This window comes from Rhamphochromis longiceps, linkage group LG12 (assembly GCF_057381845.1).
Source record: "Rhamphochromis longiceps isolate RC_006_pf linkage group LG12, R_longiceps_female_GT1.1, whole genome shotgun sequence".
Lineage (NCBI taxonomy): Eukaryota > Metazoa > Chordata > Actinopteri > Cichliformes > Cichlidae > Rhamphochromis > Rhamphochromis longiceps.
Genome location: NC_140568.1, coordinates 7,743,804 through 7,769,263, shown reverse-complemented (window position 1 = coordinate 7,769,263; position 25,460 = coordinate 7,743,804). Strand labels below are relative to the sequence as shown.

General features: G+C 41.6%; 3 protein-coding genes across 3 annotated transcripts in view; 1 reads left to right on the top strand and 2 right to left on the bottom strand.

Moving 5' to 3' along the window:
* Nucleotides 1-429: 429 nt before the first annotated feature.
* On the top strand, nt 430-3,251 carry LOC146656779 (prolactin-releasing peptide receptor-like). The gene is made up of 2 exons (XM_085426843.1): nt 430-902; nt 2,615-3,251. Exons 1-2 carry the CDS (start codon nt 442-444, stop codon nt 3,249-3,251), a joined length of 1,098 nt encoding a protein of 365 aa, XP_085282969.1. The 5' UTR covers nt 430-441.
* Nucleotides 3,252-5,289: 2,038 nt separating this feature from the next.
* Nucleotides 5,290-19,335, bottom strand: LOC146656778 (uncharacterized). The gene is made up of 6 exons (XM_085424554.1): nt 18,591-19,335; nt 11,024-11,460; nt 10,013-10,913; nt 7,430-9,082; nt 6,951-7,047; nt 5,290-6,514 (listed from the first exon to the last, which is right to left on the bottom strand). Exons 1-6 carry the CDS (start codon nt 18,938-18,940, stop codon nt 6,311-6,313), a joined length of 3,642 nt encoding a protein of 1,213 aa, XP_085280680.1. The 5' UTR covers nt 18,941-19,335; the 3' UTR covers nt 5,290-6,310.
* A 636-nt stretch (nt 19,336-19,971) lies between these two features.
* Nucleotides 19,972-25,460, bottom strand: part of LOC146656777 (adhesion G protein-coupled receptor A2-like) — a 39,760-nt gene continuing 34,271 nt past the window's right edge. Inside the window, exons 13-19 of the mRNA XM_085424553.1 lie at nt 25,238-25,427; nt 24,394-24,602; nt 24,192-24,316; nt 23,985-24,108; nt 23,757-23,905; nt 23,089-23,178; nt 19,972-22,952 (exon numbers count right to left, since the gene is read on the bottom strand). Coding sequence (XP_085280679.1) covers nt 21,539-22,952; nt 23,089-23,178; nt 23,757-23,905; nt 23,985-24,108; nt 24,192-24,316; nt 24,394-24,602; nt 25,238-25,427 — 2,301 coding nt within the window. The 3' untranslated portion in view covers nt 19,972-21,538. The remainder of the gene's footprint in view (nt 22,953-23,088; nt 23,179-23,756; nt 23,906-23,984; nt 24,109-24,191; nt 24,317-24,393; nt 24,603-25,237; nt 25,428-25,460) is intronic.

The following is a 25,460-nucleotide window of genomic DNA, read 5'->3' as shown; positions in this document are numbered from 1 at the left end:
AGCATTTGCTTTGATATTGAGTGTTTGCATGGAAGTTTTGTGGAACTGACTGGGAAATGACTAGGCCCTACTCGTCTGAGTTACACTGAAGTAATAACCCCAGTTCATTTTGGTTTCTGCATGTAGTTAGTCAGTAAATTGTCACCGTAGTCTAATAAAAGGAATTTGCTTTCAGCATAGTGGGTTTTTTGTTTTTTGTAGCTACACAGGAGGAAAAAAATCATTTACTTCAAGGACAAGAAAAATAATTGGACAAAGGCTCATGAAGCTGCTCAGCCTGTCTGCAGGCCTGTAATAAAAGGAAAAGCGTTCTCAATCACTTTGCCTGTTCTTGTTTGCACATGTCTCCCTTGGCCAAATTTGACATTTCACTGTGCATGTTGAACTGTACTTGACTCTGTTTATGATGTCATCTCTGTAGGCTCACACCATCCTTTCAGGATGGAGGTTTCGGGCAGTGGGTGGGCAGCTGAGCTCACCCCTCCGTGTGTGACACAAGCTGCAAATGGAAACGACTCTGGTCAGGTGTTTGAGGTGGCGCTGCAGAACAGCTCCTCCAAGCGCAGCCCCCAGTTTGCGGGCGTGGAGCTGCTGCAGTCCTTCAAGCTGCTTATCATTCCCTGCTACACCCTCGTGGCTCTGGTGGGCGTCTTTGGCAACTACCTGCTCCTCTATGTCATCTGCCGCACTCGCAAGATGCACAACGTCACCAACTTTTTCATTGGAAACCTGGCTTTCTCTGACATGCTGATGTGTGCTACGTGTGTCCCCTTCACGCTGGCCTATGCCTTCAACCCACACGGTTGGGTGTTTGGTCGCTTCATGTGCTACCTGGTGTACCTCATACAGCCGGTGACGGTGTACGTGTCAGTGTTCACCCTCACTGCCATTGGTGTAGACAGGTAAGTCACAATGAGTCAGAATGCAGTGGGAAAAACTGTAAGTAAACCTCCAGCATCTCGCTGGCATGCAGCATGCTGTGTCTGTGAGAAACAATGTACAAACAAGGACAAAAAACTTTTCATCATGAAGCGTTTGTAAACCAGCTCTAGTTATCCCTCAAAAACAAAGCTAAATATAGCATTCATTTTGCACACAACACCTAACAATGACTGTTGTCTCAAAGAAAATAGACACTTTCAGCAGCCGCTGTTTTGACATGCAGTGGCAGGATAAACGGTAATTGTAATTACTATTTTGATGGTTCAGGACCCCCTGCTACTTGCTTGTTTGCTTGAATGACTGTGAAACACTAAATAGCATGGCACCCTAACTGATTGTTATCAATAACACCTGTGTCTACCTTGCCATGCTACACCACGCATCAGTCTAGCTGCTGTGTGAAGGACCTAGTGAACAAGTTTCCGGCTTCAGATGCAAATTCACCTTGATGTGGTGAGTTTTTATGTCATCTGTAAAACCAACAAAGATTGTTTTTTTTTCTTAAGTGCAAACATGACATGAATGTGCATAATGGCTCAAAAGACAGAGGACCAGAAACACCAGAGAAGGGTGAAAGTCCAAAACCTGAGACTTTAAATCAAGCAGGTGGTCACTGCGACAAAAAGGCAGACCCTCAAATCTAAAACAGGTGAAGGTCATTCATGACAAGAACTTACAAAGAACACAGTGGTATCTCCCTAAATGCAATACAGTATTAAATTATTTGGTTTTAGCTAAAGTGCGCATCACCTACTATTGATGTACAACTTCACTGCTTTGTAAAGTAGACCTATCATGCTCTTAAGCAGCTCTGCATGATTCACAGTTCAAAATAATCCTTAATTACCCTATACCACACCTTGTTTCAACCTGTATTCGTTTTGAGTCATCTGCCCTCAAAACTGGGTCGTATTCACAATCAAGGAGAAAAACAATCTTTATTGATTTTACAGCTAACACAAAAAACGACTACATTGAGGTGCAACTGTGGAACTTCTGATCTGGCTCTTAAACACCAGATTTGAAAGGCAGGTGGGCGGGGCTTCTGTGCTCACAGACAGAGCTGTCTGCCTACGATGACTGTACTTTCACTAATGTCTTACAGAGCAAGAGTAGAAAAACTGAATATAACTCTGTGTAAAACTGAGGGATCCAAGCTTGAGCTTTGAGCTTGTTTATTTATTGTCAACATCTGCTGTTGTTGCACATATGACAGAAAATAAGGAAAGACATTTGAAGCTACTCTACTAGTCTAAATATTCTGCACTAATTCAATCAGTTTAGTGCTACCTAAATGTAAGTCTGTCTGAATGAGGACATTATTGTTAAGTGAAGCTCTGTCGGACTCGTGTGTCTGTTTCAGTAACCCAGCACACATCTAGGCTTATCCATTCACCTTGGTTGCAGTGACAGAGCTGAATTAGATTTATTATTTGTGAAGCTTAAAACATGTTACTTTCCTGGTAACAGACAATTTAGTATTGATGTTGTGCTGCTGCCATTTTTCAGCCTGTATTATCCGTTGTCCTTAACAGCATATGGTAATTTGTGCGCTGATTACTGTCGCTCATATTGACTGGTAAATGTTGTTTGTCTTTGCCCCTGCCAATTACTGATTCCATCATTTTCTATCCACATTTCCTTTGCTCCTTTTTACTCATGGACTCCGCAGATACTATGCCACGGTGCACCCTTTGAAAAAGCGGATCTCGGTCTTGGCGTGCACCTACCTCCTGTCTGGGATCTGGCTGTTGTCCTGTTGTCTGGTGGCCCCGGCTGTGGCTCACACCTACCACGTGGAATTTAAAAATGAAGGCTTCACCATCTGTGAGGAGTTCTGGATGGGCCAGGAGAGGCAGCGGTTGGCCTACGCCTACAGCACTCTCTTCATCACCTATGTCCTGCCTCTGTCGGCCCTCTGCATCTCTTACCTGTGCATCTCCGTCAAACTGCGGAACTGCGTCATACCCGGCCACCACACAGAGAGCCAGGCAGAGGCTCAGCGCGTTCGCAAACGCAAGACCTTCCGTCTGGTGTCCCTGGTGGTGGCGGCATTTGGCATCTGCTGGATGCCCATCAGCGTGTTCAATGTCCTGCGTGACATTGACATCGATCTGATCGACAAGCAGTACTTTCTACTCATTCAGCTGCTTTGCCATCTGTGCGCAATGAGCTCATCCTGCTGTAACCCTTTCCTCTACGCCTGGCTGCACGACCGCTTTCGAGCTGAGCTTCGCAAAATGTTCACGTGCCGCCGTCGCATTGGCATCTCAGCCAACAACTGCGCCACAGCCAGTGTGGTATTGTGAAGCTTTTGTGTTTTAAGCTGAAACTGGGTACCCACACTCATCTCATTTTGGTAAAGCAGTGATAATATTTAAAACAGTCAGAATTAGAGCAGCCTAGGCATAGATGGGATAGGGTAGGAGTCTAATGTATGATGATCCAGCTCTTAGCCGGCATCCATATGATATACAAACTAAATTAGTAGGATACTGTCAAACATGTCCCTGTGTTGTTGATCAGACAGAGATATAGCATTACAATCCAGAGATATGCTCCATCACTCCTCTTTTCAAACTCTCCAGGATTGTTTAACACAATACGATGCTTTAGGAACAGGAAATAAGTTTACTGGTACTGATTTTCAAGAACAAGGGTGATGTGCAGAGCTGTAGAGGAATAAAACTCATGAGCCACACCATGAAGAGATGGGAAAGACTGGTTGAGGCTAGGCTGAGAAAAAAAGGTGATGATAAGTGAGCAGCAACATGACTTCATGTAGAGTAAAGAGCACTACAGATGTGATGTTTGCTTTGTGTTGTCCCTGGTTCGTGACAGAAGGATAACAGCAAGAGTGAAAAGGAAAGTTTGCAAGATGGCAGTGAGACCTGCTATGATGTGTGGTTTGAAGACGTGCTGGTGACAAAAAGACAGGAGGCTGAGCTGGTGGTAGAATTGAAGATGCTAAGAAAAGAATTACCAGGAGGGACAGGATTAGAAATGAGCAGACAGAGTTAGAGAGAGACAAGCTCGAGAGGGCTTGAGAGGGTTTGACATGTGCAAAAAAGAGATGGTGGATATATTGGACAAAGGATATTAAAGATGGAGCTGTAAGACAGGAGGAAAGAGACAAGATCAGATCAACCGTGACAGAGGATGCTGGGGATGAGATGGAGGGAGATCTGCTGTGGCGACCCCTAAAGGGAGCATCCAAAAGAAGAAGAGTAAGATTTACTTTTGGCATCTTTTTAAAATCTAGGATTTTATGAAAACATGTCCTCTTCACAAAAATACAGTAAAATGCAAATATTATAGATATGAATTTTAAGGAGCTCAGTCCCAACTCATTTATTTATCATTCATGCAAGAGAAGAGGCTGTAAACATAAGATTATTGTTGTTCAGCATCATATGTAAATAAAATGGAAAGTATGAAACGTAAAGTTACTAGACTTGGTACTGGGTGAGGAACATCTAAAGTCTTTAATGAAATAATGTCAAATAGATCACGTTTCCAATAAGTTATGAAGGATTTGAAACATATTTAAGAGCGCTTAATGCTTAATAAGAGTGCTTCACCTCTAGAGGGCGCCACGTATGTGAAAAGTTCAATTGGCTGCAGTTCGTGTGATCTAGGGTCATAACAGTCAGTTCCTTAAAAGTGAGTATGATTGCTTGCAATGGCGTGCAAATACATTTGAAGATATTTCATATAAATATATATATATTCTCCAGTTTTGCGCGTGATGGCTTTGCCCTCAGCTTTCGTGGCATCCCAGCTTTCCCCACCGTCTGTTTTGAATCCCCACGTGCCCAACTCTTACTTGGCATATTCACAGCAATTCGTACGTGTTCAAGTGCTTATTATTTATCAACAGCTGCTGATTGTTTGAGTGCTACCATATGCCTGAACTCTGATCGCTACAGCTTGAGGTGATTTTCTGCCATTTAAACTGTAAAGGCTCGAAATATATGTACACTTCCTACCCATTTACATTTACAATGCTGTAACTGCCGAGAACAACGCAAAAGACTGAGAATATTGTGAAAAAGTAAACACGCTCAAATGCAATGTTATTGTTCTGGATAAAAGTCAGGCAGCGTGTACAATAAAACATGCTATGTATGTTACCATGGCTACATTGCTTTTTCATCCTCGTAGGTATGGAGATAAGAAGCATAAAAATAAACCTGCCAGAAATTGGAAGACACCGAACATCTGGAATTGTTAGTGCAATTAGAACCTTCGCTGAGAGCTAAATAATTATTATGTAAATATTTCATTTAGTTGTGTTGTATATTACTTGCAAACACACAATGGTGGTAAACAACCACATGCACAGTCCAGAGGCATAATTAGTGTCTTTATTTGAAAATAAACACAGCGTTTTCAGGCATTTACATCAGCTGTAATATTACAAACACTGGATAGATCAGACTGTACATGCAGTGAGCTCTCACTCCAGAAAAACAACAGATCATACATGAAAAGAAGGTCTGGAAGGCACAAGTCTGGACAGACATACTGATTAATATTGCTATCATTACTGCCATGCTATCATCAAACAGTTTTAGTTTGTAAAGGCATCATTAGTGAAGATCAAACAGAGACAAGGCGACTTACTAAAACAAGTCTTTTACTCTGATCTTGATTTTTAAATTACTTCACAAAAGACAACAAAACACATCATAGTGCTCAAAGATTCTAATTAATTTAAGGAGAACAGGAAACTGTAGTATAACTTGCATAATATTTGAACTATGAGCACAATGGAGACAAAATTGCTTAACTCGGTATACGATTCAAAATCTGCTGAGAACATAGCAGCTGCTCTATTTTAGTCGATGCTGGTTTTCTATGTAAGACCTCTCTGAAGCAACAATAGGCACAGTGTCTTTAAGGACTGGATATCCAGGTGACATTCATATGTGGTGAGTACAATATAATGACTGCTGTTAAGTGGTTAAAAGAATACATGCTTTCAAAAAGATGAGGCAAAGAAAACAAAAATAAAGACTTTAGTGGAGGAAGACAACATACATGAATGATTTCAGTGATTATTCACTACACAGCAAAACTTAGAGACTGCCCAGTGTAGACTTAAAAAAACTACTTTATTAAATAAAAGTTGAATCCAGTTTTCATTATTTATAATGATTAGTATATTTTGCAATAAGTTGCAGTACCTTAGTGTCGGGACAACATTTTTTTTTTCTTATTTTTAATATAAAGATTTTCTGCTTGCTTTTTACACTCCAGCATCTATTTGTTTGAAAGTTAAAAAAGTGCATATGCTCTAAGACACTGTCTTATAATACAGTACAAACACAAACAGGAAGCAGAATTAAGTCCTGTTTACATTCCTTTACACTGGCTTGGCAGCATTGAGGGCATACAGGATACTCGGCTTCTCCTCAATGACACGGACCAACAGGTTGTCTATGTATTCCTCAAGCTCAACGATCTTGGCGTCCTTCTTGGTAAGGTCAGCCTGCTGCTTCACCACCATTGTGATCAGCTCCTCCTGAGTCAGCTGAGTGTACGGTCCACTTTCCACAGAGTCCATCATCTGAATGAAAAAAAAGATAATTTGGTGAATGCTTTTTAAATTAGGACATATTGAGGAATTCATTTAAGCACACAAAGAAAAACAAATCAAAGAAATTGGAATATAAAAGTTCCATTACTTTTCTGACAAAATAATTAATATCATCACCATCTGCCAAGTTAAAGAAAAGAGAGACAAGAAGAACTTTTGAGAAAGTTTCTAAAAGCACTTTGAGAGCAGACTGCCAGACGATCTTAGATGTGTAAAATCCAATCGTCTCATAGCACCACCTGGCATTTTTTTCCATGCTACTCCTTGTAAATAAGAGCACAGTGCAGACCATGTTGCACAGTGGAAAAGAGATTTTAGGTTATCCAGGCACGAATTGTTCCTGCAGCAAAAGCCGGTCAGGTTAACGGTGTTTACGTGCCAGTACATTATACCAGTATGACAGTACCTTTATCTTCGCTGGTGTGCTGTCCCGGACCTTTATCTCTTTCATAGCGTGGACGCTCTGGCTCTCTGATGTGCTCATAGGCTTCACGGGATGAGGCCTGTAAATAAAGGCATTACGTTACTGTAAGGCCTGATAGTTTACTAAGTAAATAGAAGAAGAGGTACAGAAACCCCACAGAAAATGATTAAGAAATATTTTGTGTAGGAGAAAAACAATTAAATGATGTGTTTTATCATCTTCCATAATCATTTCTATCGTATTCAAAGTGCATTTGAAGTGCAATATTCAACATTCAGATTGAAATCAAGTGTGAGGAAAGTTTCCAAGAAATCACAGCCTGGAAAACAGCCACACCACAAGATAAATCCCAGCGACTTATTCGCCTCCCAGTATAACAGCACCACGTGTGATCCACCATAACTGAATCAAGCTCAACCCTCATCAAAGGCTAACTCTGAAAATAGCCTGGTCAATCTCACCTGCGTGAATTTATCGCTAGCCCGCTTCCATTGCTATTCTGAGTACTGACAGGCTGAACCTCAGATGGTGACACCATCGCTCGCAAAGTTTCCTTCCCCCCAGACAAGATTTCTGGTTCCTCCATAACTACTTGAAGGGGCTCTGAAGCTTGAAAAAAAGATCGGTCTCCAAAAAGATCCTCTCCTTCACTGAAACTGCTCTGTGTTTTCCCATCATTGGGAAGCAGCAGTGGGATATCTCTGAAACCTTGAGTGGCAGTGGGTATTATCTGCTGTGTGGGAGTTGTGGATGGAAGGCTCTTCTTTCCTTTTTGTGAATTCTTTCTTTGGAAAGCAGGACTGTCTAGTTTTGACTCATCATCCGTTTTCCTGTATTCACTCTGTTTCTTCAGATCACTGCCATTAAAACTGGTGAAAGGATCTGGTGTTTTTTCTTGACCAAAAACTTTATCAAAGTCACTTGCTGTCATTCCCCAATCTCGAGGTGTCGCCTCCTTCCTACTAGCATCGCCAGTAAAAAGTGAATCACCGTTTTCCTTCTGCAGCGTCCATGGGTCTCTGGAAAGAAGCTGAGTACTGGGGAATGGGTCCTCCTCTGCAAAGCCGTCTTTTAACTTTTTGTCCGTGCTGCTCATACTTGAATTAGATACTTTTGGGATGTTACCGTTCACAGCAGATTGTGGTTCCTTTGTTAGCTCGTTGACACTGACCCTTTGTCTGGGTTTAGCTGTGGGTGCTTCTTTGTTCATGGTGGCCTGTTCTTTGCTTTGATCACTTGAAGGTGGTGTATTCAAGTCCATCTGGCTTGGTGTTCTGGGTGAAGGTGTGGGTGAAGGTTGCAGCACCTTTCTTGCACCATCTCCTGACGTAACTCTGCTTGAAGTGTCCGATATTACTGATGCTGGGGATGCAGGTTGACTACGTGTCACTGAAGACTGTTGAGAAACACTCGGGCTTTGTTTCTGACTGGAATCTGCTGCTGATCGTGGAAGTGGAGATGTCACTGGTTTAGGAGGAGTCGGGGCTGGTGCTTTTTTTGTTGACACAGGTTTGGTCTCCTGAGGTTTAGCTTGGGAAAGCCTCATGTTAGGAGTCTCCAGTGAAACAGAAGACCTAGGACTTGGTGTATGCTCCAATGGACCGTCCACACTCATCTCAGGACCCAAGAGTGCAGGTGCACTCTTGTGTTTCTGATTGACCTCAGCAATTATATTATCCCATCGAGGCTGCCCTTTCACCCCGTGTCTCCTCTGAGGGAAGAGGGTTTCATAATCTGGAAGTGGTACAGAGTTTTTGCCTGGTTGCGGTTCTTCTGGCTCTTCATAAGCCGGGTTTTGAATCTCTCTGACAGGAGTAAGATTTCCTCTGGTTTGGTTCCTGTAAGTGGGTGGTAGGAGGGCCCTTCTGTTCTGATCTGCCATGGTGGGTGAAGACCCCTCAGATCCAGATGACAAATTCTCTGTGTTGCCACGGGGAGAACTAGGTGGGCTTTGATTGCTATTTCTTGGAGCTAAAGATGAGTGGAGGCTGGAGAAAGTATCAGGGGACCCAGATGGGACTCTGGACAGGATGGACTCAGAGTTGGCTGGGGAAGGAGACAGCTGACTGGGGGTTTGGAAGTCAGCAGGTTCAGGCTCCAAAGATTGAGCCAATCTGCCAAGGAGTGAAAACAAAGGCCTACAGGTCATTACTGGCACCCACACTTTCACCAGTGTATAAACCGTCACCAATAACAAGCAGATAACATCTCAACAAGCAGGTAACTACATTCCCCATGTACTGGCTCATATAATGTAGCTGTTGTTTAACACTAATCAATAAACTCTTCACTTTGATTTATCGACTGTTCCACCTTTGTACTGAAACAAGCCGCTAGTATAACAAAATATTTTCCCATAAAATGGTCCACTATTCAATGAGAGGAAGCTGCTGATATTTACACATTTTACGGTCGCTCTTTTATTCTAATGACTGTACACAACAATAACATCATCCTACTTCGATCACTCCATGCAGGCCTAACACTGCAACATAATTTAAAGGCCATCTTTCATGGCCTAAATCTCTAAAACATTTTGGAAATCAAAGATTACTGCAACAACAGCAGCAATAAAAAGGTCATTCACCTACCATTATGATCCAGATCTAAGAATTCCAGTCCGATCCAGAACACAAACAATGATATTAAAAAAAGATCTTAAAAACAATATAAAAGAAAAGAAAATCGAACCAGCCACGACATTCACGCAGAAAGCAGCACTATGGCTCAGTCGCTCCTTATGAACTTTGTTCAGCCTACAACTTGTTCCACAACATCTTTACAGATTTAAACCCCACCTTCATTGTCATCGGTACAAACCAAACCGGTTTCACAGGTTCGTCAGCCATCGGAGGATGGAGTTAAGAGTAACTCATGACAAAAGCAAGATCAGATAAGAAGGTTGTGTAAATTCCAGGGTTCAGTGTTGAAAGGCATAATATACAGCAAAACTGACCAATCAGAAGCACGTGACATCATGACATATTTAGTGCAGACTGTATGGTTAAGTGTGCTTTGTGCAATGTAGTGAGAAAAAGGCCTACCTGGGTTTGACTGCAGACACTTTTGCGGTGCGGTTAAGGAAGACCATGGCAGAGGGGGTTTGTGCCTTGCTGCTGGATTTCTGATGATCGGTTGGGCTGACGTTGCTGCTTAGAGAAACATCTGAGCTGAGGGTGATGTCCTCAAATGGGTTGGTGGAATGACGGGAGACAGGCTGATTGGGATCTTGCGCATCCAAAGTACGGGCTGGGGTGGGCAGCTGTACCTCCTCCTTTTTCTCCTCCTTCTTCTTGATCATCCCGAACAAGGACGACAGTCTGTCACTCATGGACGCCTCCTCCTGACGTTTCTGCTCCTCTGCTCGACGACGCTCCTCCTCAAGCCGCTGATTTTCTGCTGCTTCCATCATCTTGCGTTGCTCTTCTTGCTTTCGCCTCTCGTCCTCCTCCATCTGTTTCTTCCTCCTGGCCTCATCCTCCAGGAAGCGTCTCTTCCTCTCCTGTTCCTCTTGCAGTCTACGCTCCTCTTCCTCCTGCAGCCTCTTGAGCTGTGCCCTGTGTTTCTCCTCTTCCTCAATCCTCTTTGCTTCTGCTATAAGCCTTTCTTCTGCTTGCCTTCTTTCCTCCTCCTCTTGATGGTGCTGTTGTTCTTGTGATGCTCTGTCTGTTGATGGGACAGATACACTCCTGAAAGCATCTGCAGAGAGATCAGAAGTGTGTTTGCGGACATCTTCCACAGAGCCTCGACCAGAGCTGTTTAGACTGAGAGTAGATCCACTCTTGGGTTCTGTCTCCTCTGTGTACACATGGCTGCCGTTAATGCACAGGTTGTTCAGGTCACTGTTGCTCTGCTTGGAGCGGCCCAGCAGGGAGAAAGGACCCAAAGACACCTTGCTGTCAGAGCTGCCGGTTCGTTTGTGTCCCAATTTGAATTTCTTCTTAACTGCGGGGAGAGAGACAGTGAGGCATGATGTCATTGTTGACATGCAAAACAACTTATGCAACTTGCGCTGGCAACAGCAAACAATAAACAGAGAACAGAGGTTAAATTACCATCAGGAGAGTTGACATTGAGACCAGATGAGCGGCTGCCACTCAGAGATGAATTCTTCTCAGGCAGCGTCCCCAGTGTGGACATGGACTGTGAGATGTTACGCTGCAAGTTTGATTTGGGGGCAAAGAGCTTTTTGAGCTTAGATTTCTTTTTCTCATCTGGAGATTGGTTAAGTGACTGCGCGTCAGCCTCGCCCTCACTGTCTGTGAGGACCTGGCTGACAGAGGGCACAATCGCTGAGGCCGAGTCGGAGAAACCATCCTTTTTCTTCCCTCGCACTTTGTCCTTTATCTTGGAAATGCGAGAGCGTGGTTTGTCCTGCATGGAAAGGTCAAACATGCTGGCTGACATATTGTTTCTCATAAACTGGATATCTAGCAGCACTTCTCCTCGTGCCTTGTCCTCTTTTCCCGTTTTGTCCACCAGCTTGAACCATCTGCAAATGTCAGAAATAATGAATCATGTGTTAAAACTGAGTTATCGGAAGATAACAGGATTTGACTTTTGTTTCAGAACTATTTATATGATTTATCTTTATATAGGATGCACAGATTCACACAAACACAAAAACCTGAACCTTAAAAAAAAAAAAAAATTGAGATAGGGCTGTGCGATATGACCAAAATCTCATATCCTGATATAAGAATTCTATCGTCCGATAACGATATAAATCACAAAAATGTAACATTTTCTGTAAATTCTGCGACTCTCGGGCAGCTCGTCTTGCGGGAAGTGTTTCCAGCTGCGCGTCATGTAGCTGGAGTCGAATGTTTTAACCGATGCATGAAACTACACATTTTTAGACATAAGTTGTAACAGCCGCTGTTTTCTTTGTGAGTATTTATTACACAGCGTGCTGTGGGGAAAAGCCTGTTCTAACGTTTGAGTCTAAGGTTTATTTTTTAGCACCTGGTGGCTCTTTTTTAATTCTCATCCGTAAATAATCTGCTCTTTCACGTGATTCAGTTTACTTTGAAAAGTCTCAACAGGATCTTGAGCTTTATTGTGAAAGATTTATTTGGAATATAAACACGCGGACACGCGATGTTGTTATCGTCGTTGTTGCTAACCACAACGCATAAAAACAGGCGCTTGTCCTTCCGTAGTGTGGTTACATAAAATATAAGAGAAAGAGAGAACTTTAAGAAATTAATATAGCCACTACAGTCACCATCAAAACGATGAGAAAATATTGCCATAAACAGTTTATTTTGCGACACCACAAAACAAACGATAGCGTAAAATGAAACGATAGACGTTTTTATATCGTCATCCGATATATATCATTATGTCGAACAGCCCTAAATTGAGACATGTAAACAATAAATCTTAAATCCCCCAAACTCTGTAACACAGGTTGATTTACTATTGCAACTTTATTCTCAGGATTTCTACTTTAGATTTTTTAATGCTGCCTCCACAGTCACCACTCTTATTCTTAAACACTGCTACAAAGTGCAAATTGAGTTAACTATATTTGTTTTATGTAATTACTATCAATCTTTTTCTCACAATAAAAAAATGTGATGGAAATTATACTGAAAATTATTATATACAAATAGATTTTTAAACATATAGAAAACACTCTAGTTGTTACAGGCCTCATTAATCCATCACGTCAAAATTCCCAGATACAATGCATTAGACATGAAAAATGTTAATGGTTTCAACAATTTGACAATTGTTATTGTGATTATAACGTGAGCTAAATCTGAAAATGTTTTTTGATTTTGGCTTATCAAATGTCCTGCAGTTTTTCAGTGTAATTTTGGAGTGTGCATTGCTTTTCAAAAACCTGCTTTTGGTCATGACATTACTCTTTTATACAATAATTTGAATGCAGGGCTTAAATGACGTTTTATGTATGAAAGACATTGAAGAATAAATATCTGACTGAAAAAAAAAAACTGAACCAAAATGAGCAGATTCCTAACACCTGTGACGTCTAATACATCAGCCCTGCTGGCATTTGTCTGCCGATTGTTAACCTGAGACTGACAGGTGTCTATACTGTACAGCTTGTTGTAGTTCCTGTTAGGAGTACCATGCCAACGGCAGCTTTGTTCAGGCTCCCCCATCATGTCCTCTCTGTTGCACAGGATCAGCTTTTATTTTCTGTAAGGGAAAGGTAAGAGTGTTCTGGAGAGGCCCGTTTAAAAGCAAGCCAAAACACGCAGTTAGTGCCACTGCATACTGTTGCTCTCCATTTGTATAATTTAAAACAAAGACATTATAAGGGCTCTAAAGGTTTTTCTCAAAACCATGCTATTATTAGATGTACTAATAGTTCAGCAGTCGCGCCCATTTTGTCAAGCCTTTCCCCTTTTTAACCTTTTTGTTTCACAGTACATTCCTCTGACCGTTTCACATGAGGTAAAGGTCACAGTTTGATTTCATTCGTGCAACATGTTGTGAATCTTATTAAAGTTCCGTCTGTCCTTGCATGACTTAAACTGAGGTCTCTGAAGCTATCTATTTCCGCCCAAAACGTTGTGTAGTCCTAATCTGACACCAAACTGCAATTTAAAGGAAGTTCACAGCCAGCACATTTATTTGTCATGCAGCAGATATGCAGATAGTCTGCTGTAGGGAAAAACAGCTAGGAAACAAGCATGGGAGTGAAACAGCATTCCTCACGGCACCTCCCTGTGTGTGTGAAGTGTGTTATAATTAAATTTAAGCTGACTCTAATTCAAACATTCTTCATCTCCCACTCTAAACCAAGAATGCCAAAGCAAACAATCGCTAGCCGAGTCGAGGCACAAGGGTACGGAGATAACATTTTCACAAGTCAGTCAAGAAACAGCTTTGTCCTCTTGTCTTCAATAACAACAGGGCGTGCACCAAGAGGACTACGAAAACAATATGAATTAACACGAGTACTAACAAGCTGTCAGGCTGTTCCAACTTTTGTATTGTTTGCACATGCATATAAAGCCTCCTCCCTGACGCATGAGCTCACTGGTCTTGCTGGACAGGTTCCCTCTGTTAACTGTCAATAGCTTCCCTTTCATGTGTAATGATTAACAAACATCCTTATCTTGTGAACCAACACCAGCCAGTACGGATGATTCAGCCAATAAAAAACAAAGAAGTATAAAAACAATCTCATACAGATAGGCTACAATTGGCTGTTACTGTTCCACATACAGCCATGTTAAAAATGATCTTTAGGAAAGTTTAGTCTGATGTCAGCATTAGGTAAGTCTGATGTTACTGGGCGTCATATTTCACATGGATGGGAAATTCTCCTGTACGCTTTGTTTGCAAAATACTGTGACTCATATGTCTGAACACATGAGTCCTACTCTGGGAACTGCCTCTGCATTAGGGCTGCACAATACGAGGAAAATTGATAACGGCTGATAAAATTGTTCAATACTGCCACGATCACACGACATGCAAATAATACACAAATACTGAAGTATGCATATTAGTCATACAGTTCAGATCAGCACATCTGATATTTTGTGGGCGTACTCTCTTCTTCTTCCCTGTATAGTTAGCAAAAAATGATGGGTATGTATATAATAAAATGATTTTTTTTTTCATTAATATCCTTACTGGTACTAAAACAGAAGTAGAAAAGTCACTGGTTTATTTCATGTCAAATCACTGTGAGCCTTCTGCTTGAGTATCTCAAAAACTATTAAAGATAAAAGCCTGAAATGTTCCACTTGGTTTTTCTTTACAAATTACAAATGGATCAGGATTCGTAACTTGGAACAGAGACTTAAAAAAAATAGACCATATTCTCTAGTTTAAATATGAATAAATATACAAATGGAAAATTAAAGCTGTCCTGTAAAGTCATAACTACAGTAGTGAAACAATCATTTTGTTACATTTCACAGTAAAGCAAAATGAAAAGTGTAAAATGCTTTTAAAAAAATGAGACCACTCTATTTTCACTCAACTTTCGTGCTGGACTTAGTGAATGCGACAAGCTGTACCACAAAAATTGCCTCCAAATAATGTACAAACACCGCAGCAGGACTCCTTACATGTCCCAGCAAGCAAGCTCACATTACCACTATATTATACTCTTTACACTGGCTCCCAGTTGATTGAAGAATTTGTTTTCAAATTCTCATGACTGCATACAGAGCACTACAGCGACTAGCTCCAGACCATTTATCTCAATTTCTTCTCAAGCATACTTTTTAGTGTCTGTTTTACCATGTTTTTATCAAGGTTATTGCTTTTACTTATATTTTTATTTTCTTTTTAGATTAAAATGTTAATTTTAGCACTTTGTTCATTTATGTATGTTCTAAACAACTCATATTAGCCCAATAAGTGTGCTGTGGTTCTGCATAGCAGTGGTAGATGGGAGCTCCTGAAAAGGTTAGAAGACTCTTATTATTTGTTTCTTTTTGTTTGCAACAGTTTTGATTGCAATCACACCAACAAGCACAGTTATCAAGAACTCTAAAAACAGAGTACCCACTTCAGCTGGGCACAGCGTGTACCACCTCCTCACTGCCCACTGAGTCTTTATAAGAGACGAGAGACTTCAGCTCCAGGCAACAAAACACAGAACAGTCGATACCACTTTTTAATGTCTCAGGCACCGGGAAGGTAGAAGACAAAAACAAAAGCGGTACCACCACAAATATGTTGTAGATCAGCGGTCTCCAACCTTTTTTGCGCCACGGACCGGTTTATGCCCGACAATATTTTCACGGACCGGCCTTTAAGGTGTCGCGGATAAATACAACAAAATAAAACTAGTACTGGTACTGAAAAAAGAAGATTTATTCATAACACACGTGAAAAGTCCCAGGAAAACAGAGTTAACGATAAAAACGATAACAAAATAACACTGAAAACCGATAAAAACCCTGAAAACCATACATTTCACAGGGGGTTGGGGACCGCTGTTGTAGATTACTCTAATGTATCCAGGACCCCAAGCTGAGAGGAGGCATTTGTAAATACAATGATTTTTCTGTTTGAGTTTGTGATTTGTTTATCTTGAGTGTTCGCCCTGTCATGCTCTCCATGTTGAAGTATATCTATCCAAGATCTTGTCCTTACTGCCTCTGCAGAGACAAATTAATGGACTGTTTGACATTTTTAAAATTTAAAACCTACATAAATAACATCTAAAGGCGAAACGGATTACCTGGAAACTGGACAATAAATTAAATGAATCATTTCAGTGAGTGTTTCAGCAGAACTTTCAACCACCTGCAAGTTTAAGCTTTCAAATGGCTGGAATTTCCTGCTTTGTCCTTTGAGACAATAAACACTGGGTTTAGGACAATACGGTGCAAAAATAACTATTACTTGTAGATCATTCATAATGCAGTATAGCTCAATATCCTACTTGTGAAAAACTGAGTTTAGAGGAATCTTTGAAAAAAACCCAAAACATTTAAAACAATCTGGTATATTAAGATAGTAAAACTTGCATTCATAGAAAAAAATGCACTCCAATGGAGCTGCAAAGATGAGTAAGTCCAAGTAAATTGTTAAACTGATATCTATCTATCTGATGTCTGGCCTTAAAACCTAATTTCATCTCGCTAAACTGTTTTGTATTAGAGGAAAAGTGTCAGGTTCCCTTTCAACTGGAAAACAAAGCCTTCGGTGTCACACCCTGTATCACCACAACAGGGGAGCAGCGCAGTAATCTAACACCAGATACTTCAAGGGAAAACCAGCAACATCCAATACCCCTGCACGCATACTGCATCTTACAGAACAGGAGGAGCAGGACAAGGCAGGAGAACGAAGGAGCTCAGTTATGAAATGGAAATAGCAGGGAATGAACTTTGGCATGAACATGGAAAAAGAACCTGAGCAAGCAAAAGATAACATTTCAAATATGGTGGTACAATAACAAAGAGCATGAGGTCATTCCAGCACCATAATCTAGGCTGCCCCCGGGGTGAGTGATTACTAAGAAGTAGCAAGCGCTACCTCACTCATTCATTACCAAAGGTCACTTCAAAGTTACTGGGAAAGTTTTACCAGTGTAGCCTAAAATAAACCACCTTTATTTTTAACATTGCTTTTACATAAGAGGGTGTCCAACCCAATTTGACAATTCTAAAGCAAAGCTCTGTTTGGATTCACGTTACACCCACGTTACACCCATGTCAGCGCCATTCATGTAATGCGTCTGGGTGTGAACAGACATATTTTAAGCTAGTCTTGAGGAATGCTCAGGATTAACAAAAGCTAAGTGATTTTAAGGCATGCCTCCACCATCAAGCATTAGTGATTGTCATTGTCTTAAAATAATTTGTGAAGTAAAAGTGAACCCACAAGCATGCAGGGTTGGACCAATGACGACAGACAAGCAAAGGAAAGAATGATCTCAGACCATTTTCCAAGCAAGTCAGTGGATAGTTTTAAAACCCAAACACAAAAGAAAAAAGGAAGAGGAAGAGGACAGAGGCTCCACCCACGTTCATGTTTATCTTTAACAGCAAACCAAAAAAAATATATGACATCAGAACACTGAATTATTCAAGTGGGTGTCTAGAAACTCAACTTGTCTAGATAAGCCCTGCAATTGCAAAGTCAGTAAACCAATAAACTCAATGACTATGACATTATTCACTGCTGTGTTTCACAGTGGACACATACAAAGTCAAAAGATGCTCCAGAGTATTTCACATAATGTAATTCTCAGTGACTATAAGCCGTGCTGCCGCTTTATAACAAACATTGACATAAATTCTTCTGGAATTCCTTTTAATTGAATAAAAAGCTAATCTGGTGGTAAATGGTAGGTAAATTGTTAGACTTACTTTGGGCAAAGCAAATGCTGGTAAACTAGATCATCAGACAGGCACTTATAAAGCCCAATAGGTATGCTAATACCTCCTCAGAATAGCTGAAGCAAAGTTCAAGTCTGCAGCTGAGAGGTAAAAATCTAATCCAACTACCCAGTGATTCTGAAAGTTAATATACAGCCCTGGAATTACACTGTGACACATGATAAGCCAGTCACAGTAAAACTGGTGGCACTTTGGCTGTAACATTTATTAAGATTACTGCTTCTTCAAAGTCTGTTCCCTTCAGTGGGAAACGGTTTTTTTTTTAGCAGAATATAGATACCAGCTAGAGAACTGTGTGGAAACAAACTCGATATCAGCTTACTTACCTCTTCCTAGAAACAATGCATTTAACCTAGCCTTATGGTCTAGACTACATTACATTTGCAACTAGTTTGCTCTCCACTGTGTGCCTTTCTCTTATTTTTGTATACTTCTCTCTTGTTTTGTATATACATTTCTCCTGTGTCCCATTTATTCCTACTGTCGACTATTTATAGTTTATTCCGGCACGGTTTGTGTGGAGCACCTAGAATTTCATTGTACATGTACAATGACAATAAAGGGCCCTATTCTCTTCTCTTCTATATGAAGCTCTGAAACGAAAGTTATTTGGATAGTCATTTTTCATTGTGCAGTGCTCTAAGGCTGCTGCTGCACTAAAACCCAGACTCATTATAAATGTAAAAGAAGACTTAAACATACTTAGTCAGAACTAATGGGGGGAATCTGTGAGACCCCAAACCCCTCCCAAAACTGCTTAGCTGACACTTACTCTGTCTTTTTGCGAGCCTTGTTGTCATAAAGCTGCAGCAGGTTTATCACAGCTTGGCCCAAGAACTTGTCCAGCCCCACTTGGGCACGGTGCATTACTATGATATATAGCATACAGCGCTCAGCGTTTCCCGGGTGGAAGAGCGGCAGGTCGAACGAAGCCTCTTCTTTCCACACCGGATCGACAGACTTCTCAGCCACGGAGGTAGAAAACTTGTCTTTGGCCACTTGGATGATGGCGTAGGAGTCGTTGGTGCCATTCTTTCCCTTGGTACGCAGGTTCCGAGCCTGGTGCACCGTTACCTGGACACTCGTAGGATACGACTGCTGGCTCTGGTCGGCCAGAGACATCGCTAAAGTCCGTCAAGCCTTCCTAAAAGTTATTCAGAACTGTCTCGAAAAATACCTCAATAAAACGGAAGACTGGTTAACCTTTTCTTGAACTCTGTTGTTCACCTTCGGCGTCCTCTGCGGTTCTAGGTGTGGGTTACCTAGCTTGACTTCAGTTCGGGAAGCTCAGTATGATGTCGTAATACTTCTCCCTCCTCTTTGGAAGGCTGTGCCTCAGCCTCTGATAACATTTGAGTTCAGTTCACACTTACTTTACATTTACATTACATTTGCATGGTAATATTAGCCTAGGTAACCCAACCAGGGCACTGTAGCGCAACTAAATCCTTCAAGAGGCTTTTATAAACACAGTTCTTTCCGCCAAGTTGAATAGTTTACTTCCCTGATGTAAGGAGTTCCCGCCCATACTCTACATATCGCTCTCTGATTGGCCAATTCTTCAGTCGTTTGTAAAAAGTGAGTTAGCGATTGGATCGCAGAGGAGGAGGGCTTTAATAACTCACAGACCGTTAACCGTGGCTGAAAAGCACTGACCAGGAATCAGTTTAGCCTGGGAAACGCAATGCAAGACTGAAAGAGGTCAGCAGTTACCACCGAACTGAGTCCAGTGCTGGTAATTGCGTGCTTGTAAGGGACAGAAAATGGCCATTTTTAAAAACGTAAAAACATTTTTACAACACATTTTTACAAATGTTTTTTTTATTTGTTAAGTCTAAAACGAATGTTTTTTAATAATTTAATTAAATTACTATTATTATTAAGCAAAAAATAATTACAAAAAATATTGTGTTTTTACGTCATTAATTTAAAAACTACCAGTAATGTAATGTACTTTTGTCTTACTTTGTTTTTTACATTGTTCTTTGCCTGCGGGAGCACAGGGAACAGTGTGTTACAGGTAAGACTTATGAAATTACGTCACAGCAACATAAATCTAAGGGCATCTAAAATCCTATCATACAGTAACTATGAATTCATTTATCTACCAGGCCCTTTTCAACAAAGTTTAAGCCATTGCAAATTATTTTCAGGCAATGTCCCTTTAATGAAATGAACATCATATTAAGAACACAATATTTCATATGACCACAATAATACTGGGTTTTTGTAGGCTTGTGTAATTGCAAAATAGAGTACACTCCACTGGATATTTCAGTAAATGAAGACGATTGGGTTATTTACAAAATGCAACATTCAGTTATAAATAATTAAAGATCTGAATTATTGAAATCAAGCAACAAGCAGCTGTGGCTCCATTCTTCAGCAACATAAAGGTTTTTCTTTGGCACAAAGAAAAATACATCAGAAATTAAACAGAATATTTTAGTGCCCTGATTATTTTTCCTTTTAAATAAAGACATTGTCTTGCATGCAACTTGCAAATTGGAAATTGTTAACAAAAGCATAGTTACTGATAGAGAGGCAACATTAAGATTATATGTATACCTATCGCCCATGATATTAAATGAACCAGACAAGTCTATCTTTCTAATCAACAAAATCATACCACTCCTATATAATAAAATATGACAAAGAAAGAGCATATTATGACACAGCAACAAGTGTAACAACACAGGGTGTGGTGCCCAGAGAACAATGGAGAAACGTGGCAATGAGGTGCGTAGCAGAAATACTATTTCCTGTTAATGTAATTTCCTGAATTGCAAGTGCATTAAAAAGCTCATAAAACAGAAGTATGGCTTTGGATTTGTGAGTCAACTCAAGGCAATACTACGGTGGCCCCTAAATTACAAACAGCTCGACCTCCACAATCAAAAACCTGCTAAATACAGCTTAAAGGAAATCTCAATCCAGGTTCCTCTGCTATCCAGGAGGGGGCAGTCATTCAGGTATTAGATCAGACAAGGTCTGAGTGGGTATATTGTGAATTTATCACACAAGAGAAGCTCCAGCAGTGCTGATAGGAGTACATAGAAATGAAAAGGAAACATTTTTTTATATTTAAAAGTTTCGCATAGCCTTTTTATTTCACTCTGAGATTCTGTACAGCCACACTCACGCAAATCCTCTTCTGTTGAGTGAGCGCGCACACACACAACCACACACACACACACACACGCACACACACACTGAAGCATAAACTTGCAGACAACATAGAAGTGCATACATGAGTAACACAACCAGTTATTCGAAGCGCACATAAGGGTGAAAGTTTTTCCACGGATTAAATGCATATAGCTTGACTTTGGAAATGGCCCATCTCATAAACCATTTCATGCTATAGTTGATATGCATAGAAAAATCACAATTAAAATATTAAAGCTTTCATTAGACATCTAAAATCAACATCATATGCCAATTTTAGAAATGACTTGTACATTTTTTTTATAAGATAAATGTGTATCTTATTTTTGAAAATGACAATAAAAACACCTGCCTTAGTATTTTTTTATTTTTTAAATCATTTCACAGCAAACTCTCTCAACGCTACTGAGGCAAAAGTACCAGTTTAGGGTCCTGGATGCCTTCATGATATTATATCTTAAATTAGATAATTATTAAGAGACCGTTGAAACATAACCCAGTCATTCAAGAGTTCATTAAGGACATGCATAGTTGTTCACATGTAAGCATAATTTACACCGTGGTTTCACTTTTCCACAAACCACTCTTCATTCCAACAGAGCTCTGTGATTGGTCTGTGCCACTCATGTCCTGCTCTAGTTCCAGCACAGAGTTTTTCAGGTTGCCATTTTGGCCAGCGGCCCCCGGCACAGTGGCGGTGTCGCCGTTCAGAGGGTAGGAGCAGCGCTTTGTTTCCGCAGAAGCTGCGACTTTTAAATTGTCTCTGCTGGCACATCGCCTCTGAGCGTTTTGCATGGCCACTCGGCTGGCCATCGATGGCAGCAGGGGGAATGGTTTGCGACTCCCGCTGCTGCCTCCATCGCTTCCCTCCGAGGGGCTCGTAGCTACTGATTCTCCCACTCGCTTCCCGTTTGTCAGCACGCTGGCCTGGTTCTCTGACAGACTGTGGTGAATGCTGCCATTCTCACTTGTGGCTTGTTTGTAAACAGCATGCGATGAACTGAGGTGGTCTAAACCTATGGGCCCTAAAGCTCCAAGACTGCCCCCACCTCCAGCAGCCCTTAGAGCTTTGAGACGATAGTGACCTCTGCCCTCGCCCCGATGATAGTATTGACTACTGCCTTGTTTAGTTCTGCTGCTCGCTTTCCTTCTCTGGGGCTGTCCTGGGGCTGCAGAGTTAATGGTGGGCAGAACATTGTTTGTAGGCTTGGTGATGTTGTCAGTACTGGTGCTAGTGTTGTTGCCCGTAGGAGCACGTGAAGTGCCGTTTGAATTGTCTTGTGTCGCCTGCAGCAGGTTGGTGAGCTTGCAAGGCCCTGGGCCCACGCTGCTGATCCCACTTGGTGTGGATGACGACCTAGCTGATGAGGAATTATGAGAGTCACCAGGTGGATGGCAGTTGATAAAAAGCTGGGATCCCTGTTCAGAGGTCTGGACCCCACTCCCAGTAGTGCAGGTATGGGTGTAGGTAGACATGGGATGAGGGCGTTGATAGCCTGGGCAACAAGCCAGCCAAGAGGTCTGGACATCTTGTCGCCGGAAGCAGTGGTGCACCACCAGAAAACCCCCCAAAACTGTTGCGACTATCCCATAGAGACAGCTAAACAACAAGCTAGTGTGACCTGTAAGCCACACTGCCATGGCTGCACAACACCACAGAGCCACAAACAGGAAGTGGGTGGCCACCAGCACAGAGAACTGTGTCTTGAGCGAATACTGATCCTCTGGAGACATAACAGGGTGTACAGGTCCAGTCACTGAGTCTGTGGAGAGCAGGCTGGTACTTCCTGCGAGCGCAGGATGGCTCTCGGTCACAGGAGAAGACAGAGTGGTTCCTGTGCATTCTTTGGCCCCACGGCGCCTCAAGCGAAAAACAGTGCACAGGAAATAGATCCAGGTCACCAACACCACCAGGCCAGCGGGGACAAAGAAAGACCCCAGGCTGGAGCGCCGGACCAGCCAGCAGCTGCAAGAGGCAGAAAAGATTGCAGGAGAGTCAGCACAAAACAAGGACATCTTTGTGTGTCATTCGCTTCAGCAGCAATCCAAACAACACAAAGTCAAGGGCCAAATGGCTCAAGGATAAAAAGAGAGGCACTTACTAAGGGCTGTTGTCTCCATAGTCGTTAACATTGACAGCTGCTGTGATCCCACAAATGATGAGAGGAACACCATCAGCTATCAAATAGAACCTTGAATAACAGAGAGACACATATCAAACTCATGCGATAAAAAGCGATTCTTGTGCATGTTTGACCTTCGGCTGCCATGATCTTTTTTCTTTTCCTTTTGGTGTTTTAATGTATTCCTGGCTCTCTATCATGTGCAGGGCTTTATGATCTTTGGCTGTCTTAGTAGGCACAGTGTTACATGGGTCAGCACAGACACCAGAATCTATGTTCTCATCTAATGTGGCTGAATAGGCAACAAATGGTGGCTGGAGGTCAGAGGCACAGTGTAGTATGAGCACAACCTCTAGATCACAGGAACAGAAAAGCAGGAAGAGAAGAAAATCGGGAATACTGGATATGATAGATATGCTCAGATTCATGACAACTCCCACTCATTCTCTTATGGTGGTCTCATGCCCCTTTCCCCCCTCCCCCTCCCCTTAGCCATTGGGCACAATAACCACCTTTGATCGTGCACACTTTGGGTGGTCACACACAAGAATTACAGCATCTGCCCAAAATATAAACCTTATTGACAACAAACAATAATCTCACAGTAAAGGAAGTGGGCGAAGGTGAGTTGAATCTTGTTCACTGACCTGAGCATAGGTCGTTGCGTAGGCGGAACAGGAGATTCTCCATCTGGTTGCCGGGGCATTCTCCACACAGCCTCTTTGTAAATCACCCTGGCGCTGACTCCAATCCACAGCAGGGTTGACAGCGAGGAGTAATGCAAGGCAATGCCAACCTGTCATGTAATGTTGTCAGATCAGACATCAATCTTAAATTCCTCTAAAAAAATGCAATACTTGAAATTCAAAACTTACTGCTTGGCAAACGACTGGATAGCTTGTTAAGCTTATGCCGCCTGCGTATATCGCTGTTGTCATTGCAATGTGGAAGCAGGTATTCAGCAATGTGTGCCAACTTTTTCTTGATATGCATATTGAACTATGGGAGAAGAGTAAGCTAATTAGATAATGAAGCAAAAAATAAATAAATAGTAGCGAGAAATTGCAAATACACTACAGTACCTGTGGTGCAGTATGTGTGTAATGATGATAGTAAAGAGGCAAAGGAGCAGAACTGCAGTGCAGGCATAGACCACTGGATGGAGCACCCTCACAGTCAGTGGGGAGCTAGGGAAGTCAGGTACCTCCTAGAAACCACAGAAGTCAAGTTAACTCTCATTTAGCCACGGTGATCTTGGATGAATCATTACATTTTTGAGCCTACCTGCAGAACGGCATAGTTGCTAAGCAGAGAGCAGCGCATGGTGGAGGTGTTGCTGTCACTGCGGACCAACTGGCAGCCCTCCTGACTCCAGCTTCCCTGCTTCTCCGGTCCCTTAAGGCTCCAATGGGCTGCCACGGCATCGGTACCAGGAGACAAGTGGCGGAGTGACACCCAGATGGGGTCTGAATTGTTCTGCATGCTGCAACCATCTGTCACAGAATGAAATTAATAAATAACTAAAAACCTACTGTTTACTGAATAGAATACCCAATGCATTCTACTTTCCACCTGGTTGTTTTTGTAAAAACAATTACATAAACTGGGGTATAAGTGCAAAAAAATGGATTGAAGGCTTTGTTTATATTTCATGATTGGTCGCTACAATTTGCAAAATGACTCTTGGCAAAGAGAGAGAAAAACCTGCCAAGGCAAAAACAAGCAACGAACAAAGAACAGTCCCAAGGTTTTTCTGGTGCAGTGGTTCAGACAAAGTAGCCTTTCATTATACTGAGTTTCACACAGTATCGGATCTGTAAAAATTATACCCGGGTTACGTTTGGTGAAGAAAGCAACTGTCCCATTTGACTGCAAGGGATTTTTCATATTTAATTAATTCAAATAAGCGCAAAGTGGTTCGTTCTTTGTTCATCCTGAAGCATAATTATGATGTTTGTAGCTGTCACAGAGCAGAAGAATTACACTAATGTGTTTTATTATGATGCCTAAGCATACAGAGCATCCAAACACCCATGATTTTAACTTTAAAACATTAACTTTAAATATGCATAAATAAATAAATAAATAAATAAAAGGAGTCTCTTTAATATACTAAAGGTTTCCTTACCTAGGCCTACAAAGACTACAGGGCTGTTGACAGTGCGTCTGCGGGAGTGTTCAGTAGTGGTGCTCGAGTTCCCAGTCAAAGGAAAAAAGCTGCCTGTTCGAAAGGCTACAAACTGCAGTTTACAGTCTGCTGCAGCATCCGAAGCAAACAGATTAGCTGGAAGAGTCACCGAGGCCAAGGCTACAGAATTCTGGAGAATTAAAAAAGGTGTAAGTCACACAAG

Excerpts from the sequence above, each read along its gene's own strand:
- LOC146656779 (XM_085426843.1), top strand. The coding sequence starts at position 442 with ATGGAGGTTTCGGGCAGTGGGTGGGCAGCTGAGCTCACCCCTCCGTGT. Across the intron at positions 903-2,614 it reads ACTGCCATTGGTGTAGACAG|ATACTATGCCACGGTGCACC; the intron begins GTAAGTCACAAT and ends TGGACTCCGCAG.
- LOC146656778 (XM_085424554.1), bottom strand. The coding sequence starts at position 18,940 with ATGTCTCTGGCCGACCAGAGCCAGCAGTCGTATCCTACGAGTGTCCAG. Across the intron at positions 10,914-11,023 it reads CAATGTCAACTCTCCTGATG|TTAAGAAGAAATTCAAATTG; the intron begins GTAATTTAACCT and ends CTCTCCCCGCAG. Across the intron at positions 9,083-10,012 it reads GTGTCTGCAGTCAAACCCAG|ATTGGCTCAATCTTTGGAGC; the intron begins GTAGGCCTTTTT and ends ACTCCTTGGCAG.